The sequence below is a fragment of the Mauremys reevesii genome, linkage group 2, assembly GCF_016161935.1.
Source record: "Mauremys reevesii isolate NIE-2019 linkage group 2, ASM1616193v1, whole genome shotgun sequence".
Taxonomy (NCBI): domain Eukaryota; kingdom Metazoa; phylum Chordata; order Testudines; family Geoemydidae; genus Mauremys; species Mauremys reevesii.
The window spans coordinates 117908351-117931958 of record NC_052624.1 but is presented as its reverse complement, the minus strand read 5'-3'; the positions used below and the strand labels follow the sequence as shown (position 1 = coordinate 117931958).

Here is a 23608-nt window from a genome sequence, read left to right as displayed (position 1 = left end):
CAGAAAGGGGAGTTGAATATGGGTCTCCCACATCTCAGACAAGTATTCTACCCCCTGGATTGGGGCACCACTACTATCTCCTCCTGCTGTTGTGTGTGGAGTGAGAAACGCGCCTCACTCATTCCTGCAGGAAATGACTTCAGCACCTGATTGAGCCACCTGATTCCAGGTGGTGGGTTCGCATTCGTGGACTGTGAACAGACACAGGCTTCTCTCTACAGCCTGGACTTAGATGTCCCTAGATCTTTGGGAGAGGGACAGGGCTTGGGATACACCCCATTTGTCAGAATCTCCCATTGACTATTTTAGGCAGCTCCCCACCTAGCAGACTGGCTTTTGTGGATTGTGTTCTATGGCGCCTCTCCTGCCTCACCCCATCCACTGCATAGTGAGCCTAGGTGCCTAACTTGGCTTTGTGGATCACAGGAATCCTGTTTTTTTCTAGGCACCACAATGCTGAGCATTGCAGTGCCTAAGTCCCTTTGTGGACCAAGGCCTCTGGCCTCCCTTTCCTCCACTGAGGCAATAAACGTACTTTTCACTACTGTTCTTTGATTGATCCCTGAATTTACAAGAAGATTGCTAGCACAGGCTAGAATAAGGCATAATGTTATCAGTACTAAGCAAGCACACTGCCATCACCTCAGCCTACTATTACACTATTAACCTCACTAGCAGAAAATGCTGATCATCCCAAACTGTGTGGTGATTTTGAGATGCTGACAAGTATCCATTACAGCCTAGACCAATAAGAAGCAAAATCATTTTAGTTGTGTCTTAAATTACAATAGACTGCAGTAGTCCAGGGGCAATGGGAAACTGCTCTATCTCATCACATATAGTCCTGGAAGGTTATTTTACATTCAGTTCAGGTGGTGTCACTGCTTCAAAAAAGGAAGATTTAACTTCTTTCAAATGGAAGAGTGATTTGTAAATGTCTTAAATAAGCAGTTCTATTTACTATGCAATCCAAATCCCAATTTAAACAAATGAAACGAATCACCTATTGTAATAAATACTGTTGATCTTTTCATAGGCATACTGTGGTGCGGAGGAACTGCAAATCCCACAGGCTTCCAGAGTGCACAGTACCTCACAGTTGTAAACCCTTCTTACAACACCTGCATGGTTATACCAGACTCCACAAGGTAAAACACAAACTCTAACAGGATTTCATAAAATGCAGAAAACCCCCACTCTTTAAAAGCTTTTTGGTAAAATAATTTGGATTTTACTCTTAATTTTTCTTGCTTTAGATGAAATGTAAAAATTATACTGTGATCTTCAACTTGTAGTTTTGGGGTGAGGGTGATGGAATGCAGAACATGATGCAGTCTGATTTGAAGACTGTTCTTCATTTTCTAAAGTCAGATTCAACCCACCCCAACAAATGGAGAGTGAACATTTTATTCCTGGCAGGTGCTAATCAGAAGCATTTTTTTAAGCAACCTCAGTCTAGAACAAATATTTTCCTTTGAATGACATGATAATTTTATTTTGTTTTTTCATTTATAGATCACAGATTCTGTGGTCCTTTGCTTATCCTTTTTCTTACACTGACATCTGGTGGTCCACACAGAAAGAAATAAAATGAGCAGTTTTTCAGTTCAATGATCACTGAAATATTATGCATTTAGAATTTCATCCCTGTGAAATAAAAATACATGGAATTATTCTTCTTTTAACATATTAACTCATGTGCAAGACTGACCTTTTACCATTGCACAGTTTCTTGTCTATAATCCAGAGAAACCTGTTTTAGGCCCCAATCTTGCACACACTTGTGCATGTGTTTAACTCTACCACCATGCACAGTCCCATGACTTCAGTGTGACTGCTCCAGGTAAAGCTAGAGACACAAAGTGAGTGAGCGAATATCTTTTATTGGACCAACTTCTGGTGGTGAGAGAGATGAGCTTTTGAGCTCACACAGAGCTCTTCCTCCGGTTTGGGAGACAAAGGGTGGGTCTACACTTAAAACGCTGCATCAGCGCAGCTGTGCCGCTGTAGCGCTTTAAGGAAGATGCTCTATGTCCAAGGGAGAGAGATTTCCAATTGGTAGAGTGAATCCACCTCCTCGAGAGGTTGTCTCTGTGTCAATGGGAGAAGTTCTCCTGCCAACATAGTGCTGTCTACCCTGGAGAGTAGTAACAACATCACTCAGGGGAGTGGATTTTTCAAAGTGTCACTGGTAAATACACTTGAAGGTTTGAAGAAATAACTACTAATGCTAAACAAACATATATTTCAGGGACCATTCAAGGTGAAGTAGCCTGTTAACACCCCTCCAGTCATAGGGAGGGAAGGAGGGGGAAATTAGCTGTGGGGGTGGAGGGGGTTGTTAGTGGGTTACAGATTGTTGTAATAAGCCATAAATCCAGTGTCTATTCAATGCATGATTTTTGGGTGTTAACAGATCACTTCACCTGAATGGTCTCTTGAAATATATGTTGACTACTTATGCTAAACAATCTGTTCAAACTTTGTATTTAGCTGTGACACTGAGTTAGCTCAGGTCTACACAACAGATTTACTTCGGTGTAACTACATCGTTCAGCATGTGAATAATCCACATCCCTGAGAGACGCAGTTACATCGACCTAAGTGTGGGTGTAGACAGCGCTGTGTCAGCAGGAGAGCTTCTCCCGTCAACATAGCTACTGCCGCTCACAGAGGTCAAGTTATTGAGCCGAGGGGAGAGCGCTCGCCCATCGGCTCAGAGCACCTTCACCAGACGCGCTACAGCGGCACAACTGTACCGGTGCAGCTGCGCTGATGTAAGTTGTACTGTAGACCTGGCCTTTGTTTCCCAGGCCTGAAGCAGAGCTCTGTATAAGCGCAGAAGTTCGTCTCTCTCACCAACAAAAGCTGGTCCAATAAGAGATACAACCTCACCCACCTGGTCTCTCTAATATCCTGAAATACTATATGCTGTATAATACACTTCAAAAATAGTGCCCAGTGGGAAAAGTATTTCCTGGCTGTTATTGAATGGATAGAGGAGTTGAAGTCCCAGGCATAACTATTATTTTAAAGCTGGAGGGGGCGTGGGGCAGGAGGCTGATGATGTCAGGCTGTCCCCCTCCCCCTGTACCCCATGTCCACAGAGCGGGGGAGGGGGGACGGACACAACAGGGCTCAGGACGGAGGGAGCTTGCTGGCAGCAGCTGCTGATTTAACTTGCTGATCTACTTAAAAGGCAGTGTACTTAAAGGGGTAATGCGCATCACACACACACACACACACACACACACACACAGAGAGAGAGAGAGAAAGTGGAGAGAATGGTGCGGTCCAGTGGGACAGTGTGGGTTCATCATCAGATTCAGTTTCCACAGGGAATGTTTGCAGCCACTGCCATGCATCTATTGTGTCTCCTCCCTCCATTTGTGCTGCCTTGTAGCATAGGCACCAACTCCATGGGTGCTCCAGGGAAAAATTAGTGGGTGCTCTGCACACACCGGCAGCCAAGCTCCCCCTCCCCAACTTCTCCCCCCCCCCGCGAGCGTGCCGCATCCCCGCTCCTCTGCCTACCTCCCAGCGCTTCCTGCCTGGCCGCCACCAAACAGCTGTTTGGCAGCATTAGCACACTCTGGGAGGGAGGGGGAGGAGCGGAAATACGGCATGCTCAGGAGAGGAAGCGGGGAAGAGGCAGGGCCAGGGCGGGGATTTGGGGAAGAAGTTGGAATATTGGCAGGGAGGGGGTGGAGACTGTGAGGAAGGGGTTGGAATAGGGGCAGGGAAGGGGTGGAGTGGGGGTGGGGCTGGGGCAGGGGGAGGTCGGGCACCCATGGGAAGGTGGGGAAGACGGTGCCTATGCCTTGTAACGTGTGAGCTACATTAACAACGTGTTAATCCAGGGGTCTCAAACTCCCGGCCCGCGGGCCATCTGTGGCCTGAGAACCTCCCCAATGTGGCCTGCGGGGCTCCAGCAATTTTGTGGCCGGGTCTCTCCCTTGGCGTGGCCCCCGGGCAATTTTCAATGGTTTCTGCCTGCTCGCTCCATGTGTCTGCTGGCCCCTCCCTGCGGTCCTGGGACAGGGCAGGGCTGTGCCTCTGTGTGCTGCCCCCACCCTGAGCGCCCCTGCGGCCAATGAGAAGCTGCAGGTGCAGTGCCTTGGGGCAGCAGCGCGCAGAGGCCCCTGGCCTGCCCCACCTTGGAGCTCCAGGTAAGTGGGCCCTCCAACTCCCTCCCAGAGCCTGCACCCCACACCTCCCAGCCCCAAACTCCCTCCCAGAGCCTGCACCCGCTTCCCATCCACCCCCTCCCACAGCTTGCAACCCCACCCACTGTCCCAGCCCAGAGCCTGCACCTAGCACCCAAACTTCATCCCAGGGCCTTAGGCAGATTGGGGGATGGGTTCTGGGCAGCATGAGTGACATTATTGGCCTGCTGGGAGGATTTGAGGGCTGGCACTGGTCCTAAGGTAAATTGAGTTTGAGATCCCGGTGTTAACCCTTGAGGGCTCAGCCGAGTGCTCGTTCATCATTTAACTATAAGGCATTCCCTGGGAAATATCCCATCCTCTGACTTCACCACCTCAACCAAGCTTCACAATAATCACTGCTGTGTACAGTATTAAATTGTTTGTTTAAAACGTGTGTGTGTTTCCCTGGAACCTAACCCCCACTATTTACACTAATTCTTATGGGGAAATTGGATTCGCTTAACATCGTTTTGCTTAAAGTAGCATTTTTCAGGAACAGAACTACAACGATAAATGGGTAGTTACTGTAATAAGTTTGAAATGTTTTGATACTTCATTTGAAGCCCAAACACAAACAGTTCCTTCCCTCTCAACTGGATGATGGATAAGCAGAGAAATCGGTACTTCTATCTCCATGCAGAGTGGAGAAACATCATCTCCTTGCCATCATTTCTATATAAAGTGGAAACCCCCATCTATTTCACACACTCCAAAATATTTACTAGCTGGAACACCCAATGTATTTGAAACTTCCTAATACTGCTGGATAAGATAATAATTCACACTTCAAGACATACAAGGTGCTATTATTCAAGATACTTTAATAAATTAGATCAATACACTGGTCAGACATTCCTGTTTTCACAACAGAAAATGGAGTTTAAAAATTAAATGGTTAAACAAACTAAAATACAGATTCATTTGGCTCAGCTGGGTCTGCTGCCTTATCTAAAGAGCACACCTGTTAACATTTAGTATCTTTACACAGTGATCTGCTCCACAACTTGCAAGCTGCAACCATTCACTGTTGTCTTGGTCATTATGTCCAGTTCTGCCCACCCGATTTCTCCAGCATAGCCGTTTGACAGCAAGAGTGTGACTTTGGCTGCAATGAAGACGGAAGACATTGAAAAAAAGAATGCATACACCAACTTCAAAATGTCAAACTCAGCTGGACTTCTGAGTTTAAATATCATCATTTATCTAATTAGTGCACTCCCTTTCAGTGCTACCAGCTGAGAAAAATTGACTTGTCATGACCTGAAGGTATTAAACACTCCAGAATTTCTAGGGTTATTAACAACACTAATGACATTTTATCCTCTCACTTGTCAATAATTAAAACTGCTATCAATTTCAAGTTTCACATTAGTTTCAGGTTAAGCATCTCACTTGCTCAGAAATGACACTGCTGACTAAATGCTAGAACATTGTTTGATGCATCTTTCAAACTGACTAAGTATACATAAGCCAAAGTCACAATGTTCATCTGCAGATCCAAATGTGAATCCCAATTTCCTCAATGTATGGTGGTGGTGGAGGGTGATTCTAATGCACGGCTCTGACTGGAGTTCATCTATAATTTCTAGTTACAAATTCAGAGAAACACTGTAGCTTCCCTTCCTGTAGTGTACTCTAAAATACTGCTGTCATTTACCGAAGATATCAGTCTAAGGTTTCTGACTGATGATCATGTCCAGGCCCCCAAGATAAAGAGTTGAGTATAATTCCAGTATATTGAGTAATTTTTTCTTACTTCTTAAAACAGGATGCAATGCATAAGCTAGTGCTTAGGAACATAATGACTTAGAGCTGGAGGATGTTTTCATTACCACTTTTGTGGTTTCAAAATTTTCCATTCCATATTGGAATGAAAACCAAACCTTTTGAAACATTTTCACACAAAACTGATGTGTCTGTGAGTATCTCTCTCTCTCTAGCCAGGTGGTCAGGATATCAGTTTGGGCTGTGGAAGACCTAGGTTCAAGTCCCTGCTCTGCCAGATTCACAGTAGTTTTTCATCCCAAATCACTCCAAATCAGGCAGAGCAGGGTGCTTTAACCTGGGTCTCTGACATCCCAGGCCAATCCTCTACCCACCCAATTACAGGATCTCTCTGAACAAAAGTTTTGTGGAAACGGATCTCTCTGTGAAACGTTTTGGTTCAATGAAATGTTCCTGACCAGCTTTATAATGATTGTTGTATGTGCCCACTAAGTCATTACAGTACCAGTATGTATGTTCTAATGTGCTAATCCTTTTGGGTTGGCTTTCTGTATGGAAGGTGCCATATAAAACTGCTTGTTCTATCTACAATGTTTCCTGACAACAGTGATGATTGGGATGTTGAATTTAAACTAAAAAGTTAATTGGGCCAAATTAAATGAACTGAAGAATTGGTGTTAAAGTATGACTATGACTTGGGAACAACTATTAGAAAGTCATACCCTGTCTGGGGCCTTTCTGGAACGGCTATAGCCCTGCACCAACTCCCAATGAATACAGAGCTAGGAATCACCACGCCTTCTCTCACTTCCTACTCCTCTCCACATTTTAAGAGTGATTTTTTAAAAAAACATTTTTAAAAGCTTCAATCCTATTTTACCCTTAGAGGTGACATCAAAGGATTTTTTAAAAACTGGGTTTATGCCCTTTTTTGCCTTTCTCTGATATCTAATGGCAGCCTGAAATATTTTTGTCTTTAAAAAGCTTCCTTGGAGACATCAGGAATGCTGATGCTGGTCTTTCCCAGGTTTTGCTGGAGGATTTCTTGTGGTTACAGGGGTTGCATATTGTCTTTTTCTGAAAAAACTTCCAGAGCTTTTCATACACCATAAAAACAGCAAAAAAAAAAAAAAAAAGTGTATCTGAATAAATTTAATTCAGAATTCCAATACTGTCCAGATCTCAAAAGAAAGTTCTTTCCTTGCATATGACTTGTGTGATAAACTCAGGACAGACAGCTGCGGGGTGGGGGGAAAACAGTCCCAGAGGATTAAAAAGCCTTCCTCACTATCAACTGAGGAGGAGTAACTACAGGTCAATCAGGTTCAGCTGAGAAGGGGTTACCAGAGAATCAATTAGAATCATCTGAGAGGGAGCTAGCTGAGGTCAATTAGGATCAGCTGATTCCAACTAAGGGCTGCCTGAGACCTTTTTAAACCCTCCCCTGTTGGGAGAAGAGGGGGGAGGAGAGAGAGAAGGAGTCAAGCTGCCAATAGGCTAGGAGCAGCAAGACAGCGAGCCTCACCAGGAGGGGAGGCTGCATTACCTCCCATAAGGGAAGAAAAACAAGCCCAAAAGACTGGCTGAGAGAAGGAACGGACTGCCCCGCCCCATGCACCCTAGAAGGACTGTTTTACTCAAGCCCATCTCACCAAGGCTAAAAACAGCTGAGGCTGGTGAGACCGAGAAGGTACCTTGCCACACTTGTGAGACAGGATAGGTCTGGAAAACTGCTCATGAGCCCCTTCACCCAAAAAAGATACCTGTTGTCAGTCTCGACACATTTGGTCCAATCAGTCAACACTGGTCTCTGTTCACTCTGCTTCCATGTGTACAAGTTAATCTTCCCACACTCTAATCCTACTGCAATGATGTAGCTATTGAGAAGGAACAATTATGTTATTTCTAAAAAGCTTGAATCAACAATTTTCAAAAAAGATGATCACTACCCAAATCATACACATTTTATGTTGAAACCTGCTCTTCAAATCAATATTTTATCATCATCAAAAGAACATGTAAATGAAAACAAAAATATAATGTTAAAAGAGAGCAAGCAACAGACCTAGAAAAGGCTTGTACTGACTAAAGTGGAAAACAAATATCAATTTCAGGTAAAAAGAAAAAAAAACCAACAAATGAATTACAGAATGCAGAGGTAACAATACCTTTCATCAGGAGCAAGCACATGGCTGATACTGACTGCAGTGACAGAATCCCCAACATCCAGTATCGAAGAACAAGGCTCGATTGCACCTAGCCCACTGCTTTCAGTAGCTCCAGCTGAGCCACAGTCACCCCAGATAATGACCTATTAGAAATAAGAGAATCAATTGTTCACTTTTATCTTTTATGTACCTGTGCTTAGGAACTAAGGACACATCAGGAATAGCGGTAATTTTGTATTGTGGTGTGGAGGTAGATAGAGCAAAACTCTTTTCCCCCCCTGAAATAAACAACAGCTTCTATTTATAGGAATTTAAATCTTTCTTAAAAACAGAGGTTAGAGTGGTATTATTAAAGATGTTGGCACCAATATTTGGTAAATATAAGTCTACTTGTAAGTGCGGAATGAATCAAGTTACAGAAACCTTGATTAAAAAACACATGCACAAAATGACATACAGCATGTTCTCCTTTTGTTGCTATACACAATAAAAAAAAGCAAATCACTGGCCATAATCTTGCACATGCTTATGTACGTGCTTAGCTTTATGCACCCAAGTAGCCTCAATGACGTCCATGTCACTATTCATACATATGATACAGTTGCTAAATCCAAATACGTTTATTCAAATCAATGCTTACCTTATGCTGTTCTTTTTGTTAGTTCCTTTTGTATTACACCTGAACCTCGATATAACGCTGTCTTCGGGAGCCAAAAAAATCTTACCGCGTTATAGGTGAAACTGTGTTATATTGAACTTGATTTGATCTGCTGGAGCGCGCAGCCCCACCCCCCTGGAGTGCTGCTTTACCGCGTTATATCCGAATTCGTGTTATATCGGGTGGCATTATATCGGGGTAGAGGTATAGTTACCTTTTTGTCCCGACTTCCGGTAATGAAATATTTGCTGTCTGGGGTCCAATCACAAGACCAAATTATCCGGCTATGCACAGCTGTGTTTTTGTCTGTGTACGCAAAGAGGCTGAAAACAGGTTCTGGAATAAAACAAGTAAACAGAAGAAAAATCCTTGTGATTATCTTTTGTAAAAAAAATACCTGCTCTTATTTTGCTTTGAAAGCAGTAAAGGGAAGGGGGGGACGGGGACCAAGGCTACAGAAATAATCCTGTACAATCCCACCCTCATCTCCAAGTGACTTTAGCGGGAGCTGGGATAGTCAGCACTTTGTAGGAAGGATCAAGCCATATTCCTTTCATATTTATTATATATGAACAACGACCAATATAAATATAACTAGTCAGCCTAATTACAATATAATACTGTTAGCTATAACACCAGATGATAGCAAAAACAATTTTATCTTCTGCATGCATTTCTCTCACTCTGAAAATGTATCCATGTCTATAAGAATACTCTTTCATATTCTACTTGGCCTAATTCTATGACATTCTGTTTATTTTTGATAGTATCTTAATAAGTACATTTTAGTGACTTTGAAAAGTATTACCAATGTAACTTTCACTGTATTATCATGTGTGCAAAAGTCACTGACCCAATAACAGTTCTTCATTCTTTACTACAAAAAACTCCAGTGATATTGCAAATTTCTAGAATCATGCAGTCTTGGATAACAATTTTTTGTTTTAAGTTTAACTTTCTCGTTTACTGCAATGGAAAAAGCAGTAATATTAAATTGTAATAGGCCTTTAAATTTCTTGGGATGGCAGTAAATGTAGTTCTACTTTAAATTGATTTGGTGATGTGTACTTTGTTGACAGATGGGTTCTGGATTTGTACATGAAAAGAGAATCTCTTCCGTCCACCTCCCACAGAGTACTCCTGATCCTTAACTTGGAACAGAGTGTGCTATTTGGAGTTTAAACTAAATGTGCCAATCTTATTCCTACTGCTTTATTAAAGTAACACAAACATAAACAAAAGAAGTTTCTCCAGTGAGAGGAGTACTGTAAACAAGCTAGCAAGATTAGCGCTAGATTGGACTGGCATACTTAAACATCAGTAACACATCCTTTCAGAAGTTAATGAGCAAAAAATCTTGAGAAAGTGGGAAGTACAGCAGAATTTCTTCTCATTCATATCTTAGACCTCATCTACAAAGTAAAACACCAAAACATTTTTTCCTTCCTTTCACACAAAACCTTAAAATAGATGCTGAAACTTAACTGAAAACAACATTCAAAGTTGACTGCTTTTCTGACTGAAATCAGTGGAAAAGACTCGATTTCTGTTAACAAAGCTTCCTGCCTGTTTCACAGGAAAATGGCAGTCTCTGTGGAATAAGCTCAGAGCCTTCCACAGCCACAAAACGTTGACATTTGTACTTATTTCTTTAATTTATTTTCAATTTGCATTTACATTTTTGTTCTCCCCCCAAATCTCTCTGCAATGTTTAAAAAAATCCTAACCCCACCCCCTCCCAAAAACAAAACAAAAAACAACCAGTCCACCAACCACTGGAGTTTCCTTTTAGCAGATTATTTATAGGAGATATCATCAAACATCAAAATCTGGGGATATTTAACTTATAAAGAAGAATCAACACAGCCAATTTTCATATCTGACAAAACCAAAGGAAATTTAAGTTTTAATAATCTAATGTACTATCAGGTAAGAAAGTTTGTTTTTAAATGTGATTTTTAACCTAATAGTGTTGCTTTAGGCCTTGTCTACACTATATAGTTTAGTCGACAAAAGTCAACTTTTGTCTACAAAACAGTGGAGATACACACACTAAAATGCTCCTCCCACCGATGTAACTCCCCTGCTACACCAACATAATAAAACCACCATGACAAGCACTAGAGCTTTTTGAGACCCAGTTAGAGTGACGCAGCATCAGTATAGACAATGTGCATGCTTATGTTGCCCTAATTGGCCTCCAGGAGGTGTCTCCCAATGCCCGTCATGACCGCTGGTCAGCAGTTTGAACTCCGCTGCCCTGAAGGTACACAGGTATTTAAAGGCCCAGGACATTTTAAATTCCTCTTCCCATTTGTTTGGCATGCACAGTTCACACAGCATCTTCCCAGCTGACCATGCCAGCCTTCCACAGCTACGCTTTCCTGCATGAACCACACCAGAGCTGTTGGATCTACTGAGTTTATGGGGAGAGGAGGTTGTGCAGTCGCAGCTTTGCTCCAGCAACAGGAACTTTGACAAGCTGTAAGTAATGGCTGCTATGACTCAGCAAGGTATAAAAGAACATGTGAGCAGGCTACATGACTCTGGACTCCATCGTGGGATCTCAATGTTTTTCAACAAACTGAGTTTGGGAACAAAGGGTTCCCGCCATATGCTAAAGCTATAATAACGCAGGGAGTGACATCATCTGGTGTTCTTCACTCCCCACACAAGAGGACTCCTGGAAACACCTGAGGAACAAAGACTGAACTGGAGGAAATGCTGGACCCAGGATAAAGGGATTTCTAGCCTGTATCTGAAAAACCTGGGGATTCCAAGCTATAAAGCAGGTGCAGCTTGTACCTTGAGAATCTGCAGCCTGCTTGTACCATCAATCAGGGTGACAGATTGTTAAATCAAATCCTATCTTTCTAGTATGTTAAGCTTAGTTTGCGTTTTTGTTTATTTACTAGGTAATCTGCTTTGATCTGTTTATCATCACTTAAAAGCTATCTTTTGTAGTTAATACATTTTTTTGCTTTATTTAAACCAGTGAGTTTGAAGAAGTGCTTGGAAATCTTAGCACAAGGGGCAAAGGCTGTTGCATTTCCTTTTCACATTGAGAGGGAGGCGAACTGGATAATAAATTCATACTGTTCGGGGTTTTAACTAGGGCAGGACGGTATAGCTCTGGTGTCCTAGACTGGGAAGCTGGAGGTTATTTTGGCTGTAGCCTCTCTATTGTTGGTTCATGCAGTGACTGGTCAGACAGCCTGCATGTAACTGCAGCTGGGTGTGTCCCTGCCAATGCGAATGCAGGTGGAGGTGTAGGACCGGGAGCGGGTCTGCAACTCATCACAGCAGCACAGTGTGAGAGGGAGCCCAGGCTGGTGGGTCAGAAGGCTCAGTGGTATCCTATTTCTAGGTGGCACCCTGTGGGGAACCCATCACACCACCCTTTATCAATTCTTGCCCATTCTCCTCCCCTGCAAACTCATCATATTTGGGACTCATGCCGATCTGCGTGCTAGCCAAGGGACAGTGAAAAAGAGGTGTGTGCAACTTTTATGATTCATAGCTGTAAGCACACACACACACAATACTCTCTCTGTTCACTGTTTCTCTGGCTTCTGCAGATGTGCCCTTGCGGACCCATTCCTCTACACCAGCAGAGCACCTCCATCAGATAAGGTGGAGGACCAGGAGGAGTAAAGAGATGCAGCACATGGCAAAACAAGAGCAAGGAGGGAGTCAATTAATGAAAGACTGAGGCTGGATAGCTGGAAAGGACACAGGGGCAGAAGTGGATGATAAAGCTCCTGGAGGGCCTGACAGAGATGATGAAGTCCCTCATTACCATGCACTATGAGCAGGTCTGTGCACAATTTCCCCTGTAACCACTACAGAACTTCGGTCCATGCCCTCCCTAAACTCCCCTACCACATTCCTCATGTGTTCTCGGTCCCTCGCAATACCCTGTGCACTTAATGCCTAAGGACTTGTTTCCCAATGAAAGCTGGAGTTACACACAGCTGTGAGAGTCCTAACCTTGAGACTACTGTTTCTCATTGCATTTGTCCCATGTTTGACCAAAAATTTGTGTTTTGTCCTATTATTAAACTTGAATTTTTGAAATGACTCTTTATTTGTGACACACACACACATCAGTCAGTGCTAACATTGAAACACAGTGGCTACAGGTGGGAATATTTGCTTAGTACAATTAATGCTCAGGAAGCAAGCATACAGGGGCAATTCAAGGGGACAAGTAAACATTGCCTGGCCGAATGCATTACATCAGGGATAGGCAACCTATGGCACGGGTGCCGAAGGCGGCACGCGAGCTGATTTTCAGTGGCACTCACACTGCCTGCGTCCTGGCCACCAGTCCAGGGGGCTCTGCATTTTAATTTAATTTTAAATGAAGCTTCTTAAACATTTTAAAAAGCTTATTTACTTTACATACAACAATAGTTTAGTTATATATTATAGATTTATAGAAAGAGCCCTTCTAAAAATGTTAAAATGTATTACCGGCACGCGAAACCTTAAATTAGAGTGAATAAATGAAGACTCGGCACACCAGTTCTGAAAGGTTGCCGACCCGTGCATTACATAAAGACACATTACTGGGGCTCATTGTTAAAATGCTCCTTTAAAGCCTCCCTGATTCAAACAGCCTTCCACTGAAACTCCTCTAATTGCCCTTGTTTCTGGCTGTTCAAAATCAGGAGCCAGACGATCAGCCCCAGTTGTCCACCCTGGGAAACTTTTCACCCTTCGCGTCACAAATATGCAGAGTACAGCAGGCCACAATGACCATTGGAATATTTTTCTCACTGAGGCCTAACCGGCCAGCATCCTTTTAATCGACCAAAGGCACATTCAACAATCATTCGATGCCTGCTGAGCCTGTTGTTGAAGCGCTCCTTGCTGCTCATGAGCCACAGGAGCAAGGGGTAAGGTGGGGTTTCCAAGGATCACTATGGGCATTTCCACATTCCTCATTGGAATCTTCTGGTCTGGAAAGAAAATCCCAGCGTGCAGCTTTCTATACAGTCCAGTGTTCTGAAAGATGCGTGCATGATGCACCTTCCCTGACCATGCTGCATTGATGTCAGTGAAACTGCCCTGGTGAGTCACTAGCGCCTGCAAGACCATGGAGAAGTAGCCCTTTCGGTTGGTAGACTCTGTTGCAAGATGGTCAGGGGGCCAAAATTCAGATGTGTTCCATCTATCGCCCCACTGCAGTTAGGGAATCCCATTGCCTCAAAGCCATCAATTATTTCCTGCACATTACCGAGAGTTATAGTCCTTCATAGCATTAATGACTCTGCACACTTGCATCACTGCCACCCCCACGGTGGACTTTCCCATTCAAAACTGATTTGCAATTGACCAGTAGCAAATGGAGCTGCCATCTTCCACACAGTGACTGCCACTTGCTTTTCCACAGTGAGGGCAGCTCTCATTCTGGTGTCCTTGCACCGCAGTGCTGGGGCGAGCTCCACACACTGTTTCAGGACGGTGGATTTGTGCACCTGAAAGTTCTGCAGCCACTGCTCGTCATCCCATACATGCATCACGATGTGATCCCACCATTCAGAGCTTGTTTCCTGAGCCCAGTACCAATGGTCTACCATGGCAGCAGCAATCTTGGATTATTTGTTTCCATGGTAGCCAGCAGGGCATGCATCACCGATTCACACTCTGTTTTGCAGCTCATGAAATAACTGCAGCACCAGCTGCATTGTGTTCATAACGCTCATCACCAGACTGGTCAGTAGCTCAAGAGTCATGTCAGGCAGAGATGGCAGGTGCACGGTTTACAAGGACTGTTGAAAAATGGCTTGAAACGAAGTAGGAAGCCCATGGAATGATGGGACGGAAAGAACTGCATCATGGGACAGCGAACACGTCCCCGAGATGCACCGTGATCCATTCCCAGCGGCACAGGGTGACAGAGGATGGCGAGTTGCACAGTGGGATAGCTACCCACAATGCAAAACACTGCCTATCTATGGAAGAGCAACAACTGGGGACATGCTCTTCAGACACAAGCGACTTATGATCGTCGACATAACTTAAGTCGACTTAACTCTGTAGTGGAGACACGGACTTAGTTTTTAAACATAGGGCTCAGTACTGTCCCTTGAAATGCACTGTATATTTCATTTACTTGTAGCACACTTATTAAAATTTGTAAATACAAAGTATAATTATGCTACCAAATTTGTCTCACGGAAGTTATAGATGTAGAAAACCCCTATGTAGAGTCCTGCGCAGATACAAAATTTATATCTGCGGATATAAAGTGGATATCCGTGGAGCTGCAGGGCTCTACCAGGAACCGCATCAGTGAAAGCAGCAGCATGTCGGGCCATCACTCTGCGTCTCCTGTCCAGGAGCATGAGCTGCTTGCACATGCTTGCACCAGGGACAGCTGCCTGTAAGCCTAGTGCCTATCCCAGTGGGTAGGACTGGGGGCGATATAACCACACTGGAGGAGCTGCCCAAGCTGGGTGCTGGCTCCTGTAAGCGGCGGCCCGACATGCTGCTGCTTTTGCCGCTGTGGTTCCTGATAGAGCCCTGCAGCTCTGCGGATATCCACTTTATATCCGTGGATATCCGCATCCGCAGATATAAATTTTGTATCCGCGTAGGAGTCTAACCCTAGGTCATCCAATCCATAAACCTGCAATGCAGCATATTTTTTAGTGCTTTTTAAAACTAAACTGGACAACATGTTATGTTCTGGGATGGACCTCTCAGATAAGAAACAACAATCACCCAGTCATAATGGACTTGATTTTCCAAGGCTGAAAGTCAAGAGAATCTCTTCTTATCAAATTCTCCTCTAACAAAGGAGTTGATCAACGTTACCAATATCTCCCAGGCGGGTCTACCAGACACATACCTGATCAGGGCCTGACTCTATGAAAATACTGTGGAGCTCAGTAACATTACACACCAACAACCAGCAATTATGTTCCAATCAACAGCTGGTATAACTACAACAGCTTTCAGCATATGTATATGATGTCTGAGTAAAACACACTCCACTAGGAGTTGGATCTTGCAGGATTTTCCAAGGCTGAAAGTCACATGAATCTCTTCTTATCAAACTCTCCTCTGACAGAGCCATGTTTGTAAAGTCAGTGTACCCTATAGAGCAGTGGCTCTCTACCTTTCAAGACTACTGTACCTCTTTCAGGAGTCTGATTTGTCTTGCGTACCCCTAAGTTTCACCTCACTTAAAACCAGAATAAAAATACAGAAGTGTCACAGCACAGTATTACTGACAAACAGCTCACTCCCTCACCCTTACCATATCATTGTAAACTAAATCAATGGGAACATAAATATCGTACTGACATTTCAGTGTACAGAAGACAGCAGTATAAACAAGTCATTGTCTATATGAAATTTTAGTTTGTACTGTCTTCACTGGTGATTTCTATGTAGCCTGTTGTAAAACTAGGCAAATATCTAGATGAGCTGAAATACTCCCGGAAAACCTCTGCATATGCCCAAGGGAACATGTACCCCTGGTTGAGAACCACTGCTGTAGAGTGCATAGAAAGCACCAGAGAGGTGGGAAGTGGCTAATCTTATCAAGAAATACCCAACAGGTATACAGCCCTACTACACAAGGCCAACAGACTCTGAGCTGGACATCAGTCTAACAGTGTCCTTTAGCCTGCACAGGAGCGACAGACCACACCAAACAAATAATTTACTTAATGGATTATAGTTTTACAGTTCAGACCACACATCACAAGTTTCCCGTAACCAGTATTTTTATAGCTCTGATTTAGTGAAACCAAATCAAATTACTTGACAAAACCCAGAGACAGCACATCATATATACATATATTTTTATTTCAATACATGTATTTATTTTATTAATATGTTTATGCCCGGCTTTCTACATTTTAATCTACTTTGTGGCTGGTCCATACGACAATAAATGTACAGTATTTAAAAAGAACCATGTGAACAATTCTCTCTTTCCTAAAGACTGAAAAAATAAAAGTATAACACGATGTCACAGTGAGATATAACCGAATCTTACTAACTTATTGTTAAAATTGTTTTAAAAGCTAAACTTATTTACTAGTTACAATACCTCTTTTTGAATAGACACACCAATGCCATGTAGCTTACCTGATTGCAATGGTTTTTTATCTTGATTTTTCCACAGTGACCAATTCCTATCTCTGGAAACTGCTAATAAGAATTTGTCATCAGGAGAAAATGCCATTTGAGTAACGGTCAGATTGTGAAAAGACAAGCTTTGCAGCTGCTTCCAAGAAGTGGTGCTCCACAAAATAATTGCTGCGTGTTCTTTTTTGGAAGCCTGTAAGGACAGGGACAAAACCACTGAAAATGAAGGAAAGGAAACAAAAAACAAAATGACACCACCTTAAAATATTAGCATGATTTTTTAAATGCTTGCAACTGAGTTAGATTGAATTTTCCTCTAGGAAGTTCCAAGTTTTATTTTCACTCAGATGTTACTATGATAGTAAGGATGTCTCCTGCTTAAACGTTCTACTAAACTCTGGAAGCTGACAACAGTATATGTATGAATTCTGGCAATTCACTTTCTTCTTAACTTGCTCAACACCAAAAATACCAAAAATCATTTATTATTACTAATTTTTGTACATTCATTTGCACATGTCCATAAGGCAAAATTTACCCATTTTATGGATGGACAAACTGGCACAGAAAAGTTAAGTGGCTTTCCCCAAGTCACTGGGAGTCAAATAGCAGAATGTAGATCACAACTTAAAATCCTGTCTCCCAATCCCGTGCTCTAATTTTTTAGACCACAATCCTTGTCAATCTGATATCATATAACCCTTTTCAATAAATGAGGTTAAAATCTCTCTTTTCTTACCTTACATGCTGAGGCAACTATAGTTTTTGAACTGTTACAAGCAACACAAAATATTTCATAGCCATGTCCATATCTGAAACGGAAAATAAAATTTGTTATACAGATTACAGAATCTCGGTGATACGTTACAGGAGTTATATAGGTTTTTTTTTTTTAAACACCACTGATGTAAATCATGAGGCAATCTCAAAAACAACGATATGAGTATCTAATCTCCTTCATTTTTCCCTCAGACCTCTAGATCAAATCAATAAAGGAAGCAGTATTTAAAAGGCAATTCAAACTCTTCACAAACAGAATAAAAATGAGTTTGCCATTTACTTTACTGTTGTTAAATATCTATATTACAATAATGACTGGAGGACCCAATCAGAATCAGGGGCCCATTGTGCTAGGTGTTGTACAAACATAAAGACAAAGTCCCTTACCCAAAGAGTTTACAATCTAAAAATGAAAAATGACACACATGGTGTTTTTTTTTCCATGGGTGGGGGAGGTACAAAATTATATATTAATATATGAACTCGCCCAACACAATACATACACATCAACACAAATCAGCCAGTCTTTCCGCAATACCCTTTTTGCACAGTTCTAGAAAAATCACGTTCACTCACGTCCACTCTGAAGCACAGCCATAACATAGTACATTGTCTGAGGTGTATCACTGTTATGCTAGTAGCAAAGTGTGAGTGAGATTCTGGGTAGAAGACTAGAGGGTACACACTACTGGATGCCTTAACTTGGTCTGTTTTGTGTTAGGTATGTTATGTACAGACTAACCTGAAGTGACATACAACATAGTGGTGTTATGTATTAATTTCCCAGATGTGGGAGGTTGGTTGGTTTTTTAAGATTTCGGAAGGGAGTTGCAATATGAAGAACAGGATCTTTGTTAAGCTGTCTGATTATCTTGGGACTTCACTTTCATGAAAGGGCACTTTTATGAAGGTTTTTTTTCTTCATGAAAGTAATCAGTGCTTTGCTGAAAATCTTCCTGTACAAACAACAAGAATGATGTTGGACTAGAGAGCTGCCACCCCCATGCTCTTGAGCGGGCTGAATCAATTCACAAAGAATAGGATCTTCAATCCAGCAGCTGTTGCTTTGTCAAAGACCTTGTTCTCTGTTCAATTATTCTCAGCTGGTTGAAGAGCAAAGCACTGTTTTTCCCCCAGAAAGAAAGGATGAGATCCCAATTTAAGGGCAAAATAGAACTCGAAAAAACTTAGTATAAGGCCTTTCTTTTGTCGACAAAACAGTGGATGTGTACACATTGAAATGCTCCTTCCACTGAAGTAACTCCCCTGCTCAGTTTTTCAGCATCCTTCTTGAATTGTGGACAGTCTCACCAGTGTAAACTACAGAAGCAAAATATCCTCTCCACTCCTTCTCAATATCCCCTGGTTTATACATACAAGCATTACATTAGCACTTTTGACCAGTGTTGCACTGGGAGCTCATGTTCAGCTGATTATACATCATGACTCTCATGTTCTTTTACAAGCCACTGCTTTACAAGTGTCTTCCTCTATTCTGTTATATATGGGCTACATTCTTTGTACATAGGGTTCTGCTCTCATCTACATTTCTTTATTACTGATAATCTTGTTAGCACACATATTACTTTAATCCTTTCTTTCTAAAGGATATTTTTTATTATTTGAATAATACTAGTGATAAGAGGCCTCAGTGAGGATGTAAGCATAAGCTGCCTAATTGGCAGCAGCTGTTTTCCTCAAAGCAAAATTCAGATGGTCAACAAAATGTTTGTTAAAGATGAAGCCTCATTTGATAAAAATACAAATTAAAAAAGAGAAAAAGCTGGGAATGTTGTCCTTCTATAGAAAGGGCATCTAAAGTGTAGCATGGACAGCCTCAAAATGTCACCCTTGTCTTCCAGATGATACTAAACTGCTCAAGATAGTGAAGATCAAAGCAGACTGTGAAGAACTTCAAAAAGATCTCACAAAACTAAGTGACTGGGCAACAAAATGGCAAATGAAATTAATGTGGATAAATGTAAAGTAATGCACATTGGAAAGAATAACCCCAATACAATATGATGGGGGCTAATTTAGCTACAACTAATCAGGAAAGAGATCTTGGATTCATCGTGGATAATTCTCTGAAGACGTCCACACAGTGTGCAGCGGCAGTCAAAAAAGCAAACAGGATGTTAGGAGTCATTAAAAAAGGGACAGAGAATAAGACGGAGAATATCTTATTGCCCTTATATAAATCCATGGTACGTCCACATCTTGAATAATGCGTACAGATGTGGTCTCCTCATCTCAAAAAAGATATACTGGCACTAGAAAAGGTTCAGAGAAGGGCAACTAAAATGATAAGGGGTTTGGAATGGTCCCATATGAGGAGAGATTAAAGAGGCTAGGACTTTTCAGCTTGGAAAAGAGGAGACTAAGGGGGAATATGATAGAGGTATATAAAATCATGAGTGGTGTGGAGAAAGTGAATAAGGAAAAGTTATTTACTTGTTCCCATAATATAAGAACTAGGGGCCAACAAATAAAATTAATGGGCAGCAGGTTTAAAACAAATAAAAGGAAGTTCTTCTTTACACAGCACACAGTCAACTTGTGGAACTCCTTGCCTGAGGAGGTTGTGAAGGCTAGGACTATAACAGTGTTTAAAAGAGAACTAGATAAATTCATGGAGGTTAAGTCCATTCATGGCTATTAGCCAGGATGGGTAAGGAATGGTGTCCCTAGCCTCTGTTTGTCAGAGGGTGGAGATGGATGGCAGGAGAGAGATCACTTGATCATTACTTGTGAGGTTCACTCCTTCTGGGACACCTGGCATTGGCCACTGTCGGTAGACAGGATACTGGGCTGGATGGACCTTTGGTCTACCCAGTGTGGCCACTCTTATGTTCTTAAGATTCTCTTAAAAAAGTTTCAGTATCTCTAAAAATAGAGGGAAATTAATTAGATTAAATAAGCTACCCACAACCCTATCGCTAAAATGTAATATAGTTATGATTTTAAGTAATGTGGATCACAGAACTGTCAAAGTTGCATTACTGCATAAGAATCCAAAATAGTGGATATACTGAAATGCAGCTAGACCTGTCCCCGACACTTTTAACTAGTTCCCCCGCGGCAGGGGAGAATAAATGGTCAGTCTTGAACTTTAACTTTTTAAACAAAGAAAAAATATGAATACTTTCATCTTGGACACACAAAGACGGTAGATCAGGGGTCGGCAACCTTTCAGAAGTGGTGTGCCGAGTCTTCATTTATTCACTCTAATTTAAGGTTTTGCATGCCAGTAATACATTTTAACATTTTTAGATGGTCTCTCTCTATAAGTCTATAATATATAACTAAACTATTGTTGTATGTAAAGTAAATAAGGTTTTTTAAATGTTTAAGAAGCTTCATGTAAAATTAAATTAAAATGCAGAGCTCCCCGGACCGGTGGCCAGGACCCAGGCAGTGTGAGTGCCACTGAAAATCAGCTTGCGTGCCGCCTTCGGCACCCGTGCTATAGGTTGCCTACCCCTGCGGTAGATCAATACAAGCAGAATCCCAAGGACCTTTTTATGTGAATTATGGGCCATTCATAGGATGGGCAAGAAAGCGTGGGAAGACCACTGGCATGATGATAGGCTCCAACAAAGGGGGGAATCCCATCAATCACCTTGAAAAAGAATCTTGAGTGGGTCTGTTCTACAGTAAATTAGTCACTAGAGCTTGAAGCATATTCTATGAGCTGAAGTCAGTACCACCAGGAAAAATGAATCTCCTTGTATCAGATTGTGGCCCTCAGAGCATCCCAGTGCAAGAAGATAAAGGGCTCCCTGGTATCTAGCAGTGAGTTTCAGCTGACCTGACCAGCCCAGTATAACCCAACTCATTGTTGTCATAATCTGTATTTATAAAATGTAATGTAAAGTATCATATACAAACTAGTAACATAATGTTCCTGAACATCACTGAGTGGTGTACACATACAGGATGTGTACAAAGAATTACGTTCTTAAAATGTGTTCAGCTAGCAATGGGTAAGCTCAGTCTGCCCTAGACAAAGGAATGTGTATTTCTTTGTCTGATCAGCTGGGTTCTCAAGCAGGGACAATGAAGGTACATTTGCATACAAGATAAACAAAGCTATCAACGAACAAGTGGGAGGAGAAGGCAGCCTGGTGTCTACACCCCAGCATGAAAGAGAGACTTTGTCTGGGCTTACTTTTCAAAGAATACATTTCAAAAGTTTACTGGACTACAAAAAGGAGGGGAGAGAACCCCTATTTTATCCTTCACCTGAGATGACAAAGAAACCAAACACTTTGAACTCTCTGAAGGGTCCAGGTTAAAAAAATAGTCAGCCATGCTGGAAGAAAGAGTGGAAAGAAAAATGTCTTTGAACCAAAGACTAGTTTGTTGAATTTTAGTCTTAGACACATATTTTTATTTTTATTTTTTCGTAAACATTTCTATCCTTATTCCTTATACTTGGTTTATTCCTTTTGTTAATACTTTTAACATAAACCAACTTAGTGCTTTGATTGAAGTGGAGGATTTGTCTCTTTAAAAGAGCAGCAGGCTTGGTAAGTTTTGTGGATGCTACAGTAAGAGGAGCTGAGCACTGCAGAGAAAGAGATCTCTGGGGAACTCAGGAACTGGGGTTCACTGATTGTTACCTGCTAGGCAAGATTTGGACTGGCAGAGCATCTTGAAGAGTTTCCTGGTAAGACAGACATGCTGGTATGTCAGCTTAGCAGCAAAGCTCCTACTTGCTGAGGCTAAGAGGGATAAAGTGGCTCACAGTTCTGGGAATCCCAGCTGACTGTCACACAGATGCATACAGATCTATGCAGCAGGGGTATTTATTTAAAACAATTGCTTGATTCCAGTTTCCTTACAAACTGGACTGAGTTTGGTGGTGTTCTTGTTCAGACTTGCTCTATTATAAGGTTTACTCGGATCAGAATGAAGCCCAATAGAATGTTGTAGTCCCACTGAATTCACCCATTCTCCCAGGATTGGGTTTTTTAAGCCAGTGAAACCTTTTTCAGTAATTTTATGAAATTTCAAAACACCATTAATACCAAGAACACATTTTTGGCATTTTAGGAACAACGAATTCCAATATATGTTTTGTTTTTTTTATTTATTGTGTGTATTACTTTGCCCAAATGGTTTATATTAGTTGGCATAACTATATTATGTGAAAACACTTCTCATGATTTATGTTTATTGTAAATGCTGTGTTCTCTGTTACCATATAATCCTGGAGAAAAAAGCTTCAATGGATCAGAAATATCTGTGTTTGCATAAGTGCATTTATGGCTGGGAATATAGTACAGGTTTTCTACAGCTTCAGAACACTGCTTCTGGCTGCTGATATAAGCCCTTTAGTCTTAATGTGTCTCAATGTGTTTTAATAGGACGCAGGTCACAGGGGGCTTTTTAATAAGAGGGTTCAAAAGTGTTAAGCCCTTCATGAAGCTGACAAGGAGCTACACTTGATTGCTATGCTACAGACATACCACCTTGAGAGACATGGAAATAGCTTATTTAAAAGTATATCTGTTCCTATTTATCCAGTGCAAACTTGTATACTGACCCATATTTAAAAAGTTTCTTACAACCTACATACTGAACATGCACGACATCAAAACAACTAGCAAACGAATGAATAAGGGCACTGGATATTAAGAACATAACATATTACTGCAATGGATGCCTTACAAACATGTATAATAATACTGTGTACAAGACTACAAGAATCAGTTACAACAAGAGCTTCTAAGACATTTTGTAACATTTCTATATTTATATAAAACAAAATAACTTACAGCTTTTGAACTTCAGGCCATAATGTATTCTGCAACAAATGATCTTCTGTGGGAGGTTCTACAAGATATATGCATACATTTTATTCAAATTTAGTATAGTGTTTTTCTTTACCAGTTAATCTCTCTGTCCCAAAGGGCAACACCCAAAAAACCTCATTCTAGTAATGAAAGCAACTA

At 41.7% G+C, this 23608-nt stretch overlaps 1 protein-coding gene across 5 annotated transcripts in view; it reads right to left on the bottom strand.

Moving 5' to 3' along the window:
- Positions 1 to 5009: 5009 nt before the first annotated feature.
- The window catches only part of ELP2 (elongator acetyltransferase complex subunit 2), a 100824-nt gene continuing 82225 nt past the window's right edge, over positions 5010 to 23608 (bottom strand). For all 5 annotated transcript variants that reach the window (XM_039524785.1, XM_039524783.1, XM_039524786.1 and 2 more), the window contains 7 exons: positions 23432 to 23489; positions 17608 to 17680; positions 16869 to 17061; positions 8974 to 9095; positions 8102 to 8244; positions 7697 to 7810; positions 5010 to 5313 (listed from right to left, as the gene is read on the bottom strand). In XM_039524785.1, coding sequence (XP_039380719.1) covers positions 5157 to 5313; positions 7697 to 7810; positions 8102 to 8244; positions 8974 to 9095; positions 16869 to 17061; positions 17608 to 17680; positions 23432 to 23489 — 860 coding nt within the window. In that variant the 3' untranslated portion in view covers positions 5010 to 5156. The remainder of the gene's footprint in view (positions 5314 to 7696; positions 7811 to 8101; positions 8245 to 8973; positions 9096 to 16868; positions 17062 to 17607; positions 17681 to 23431; positions 23490 to 23608) is intronic.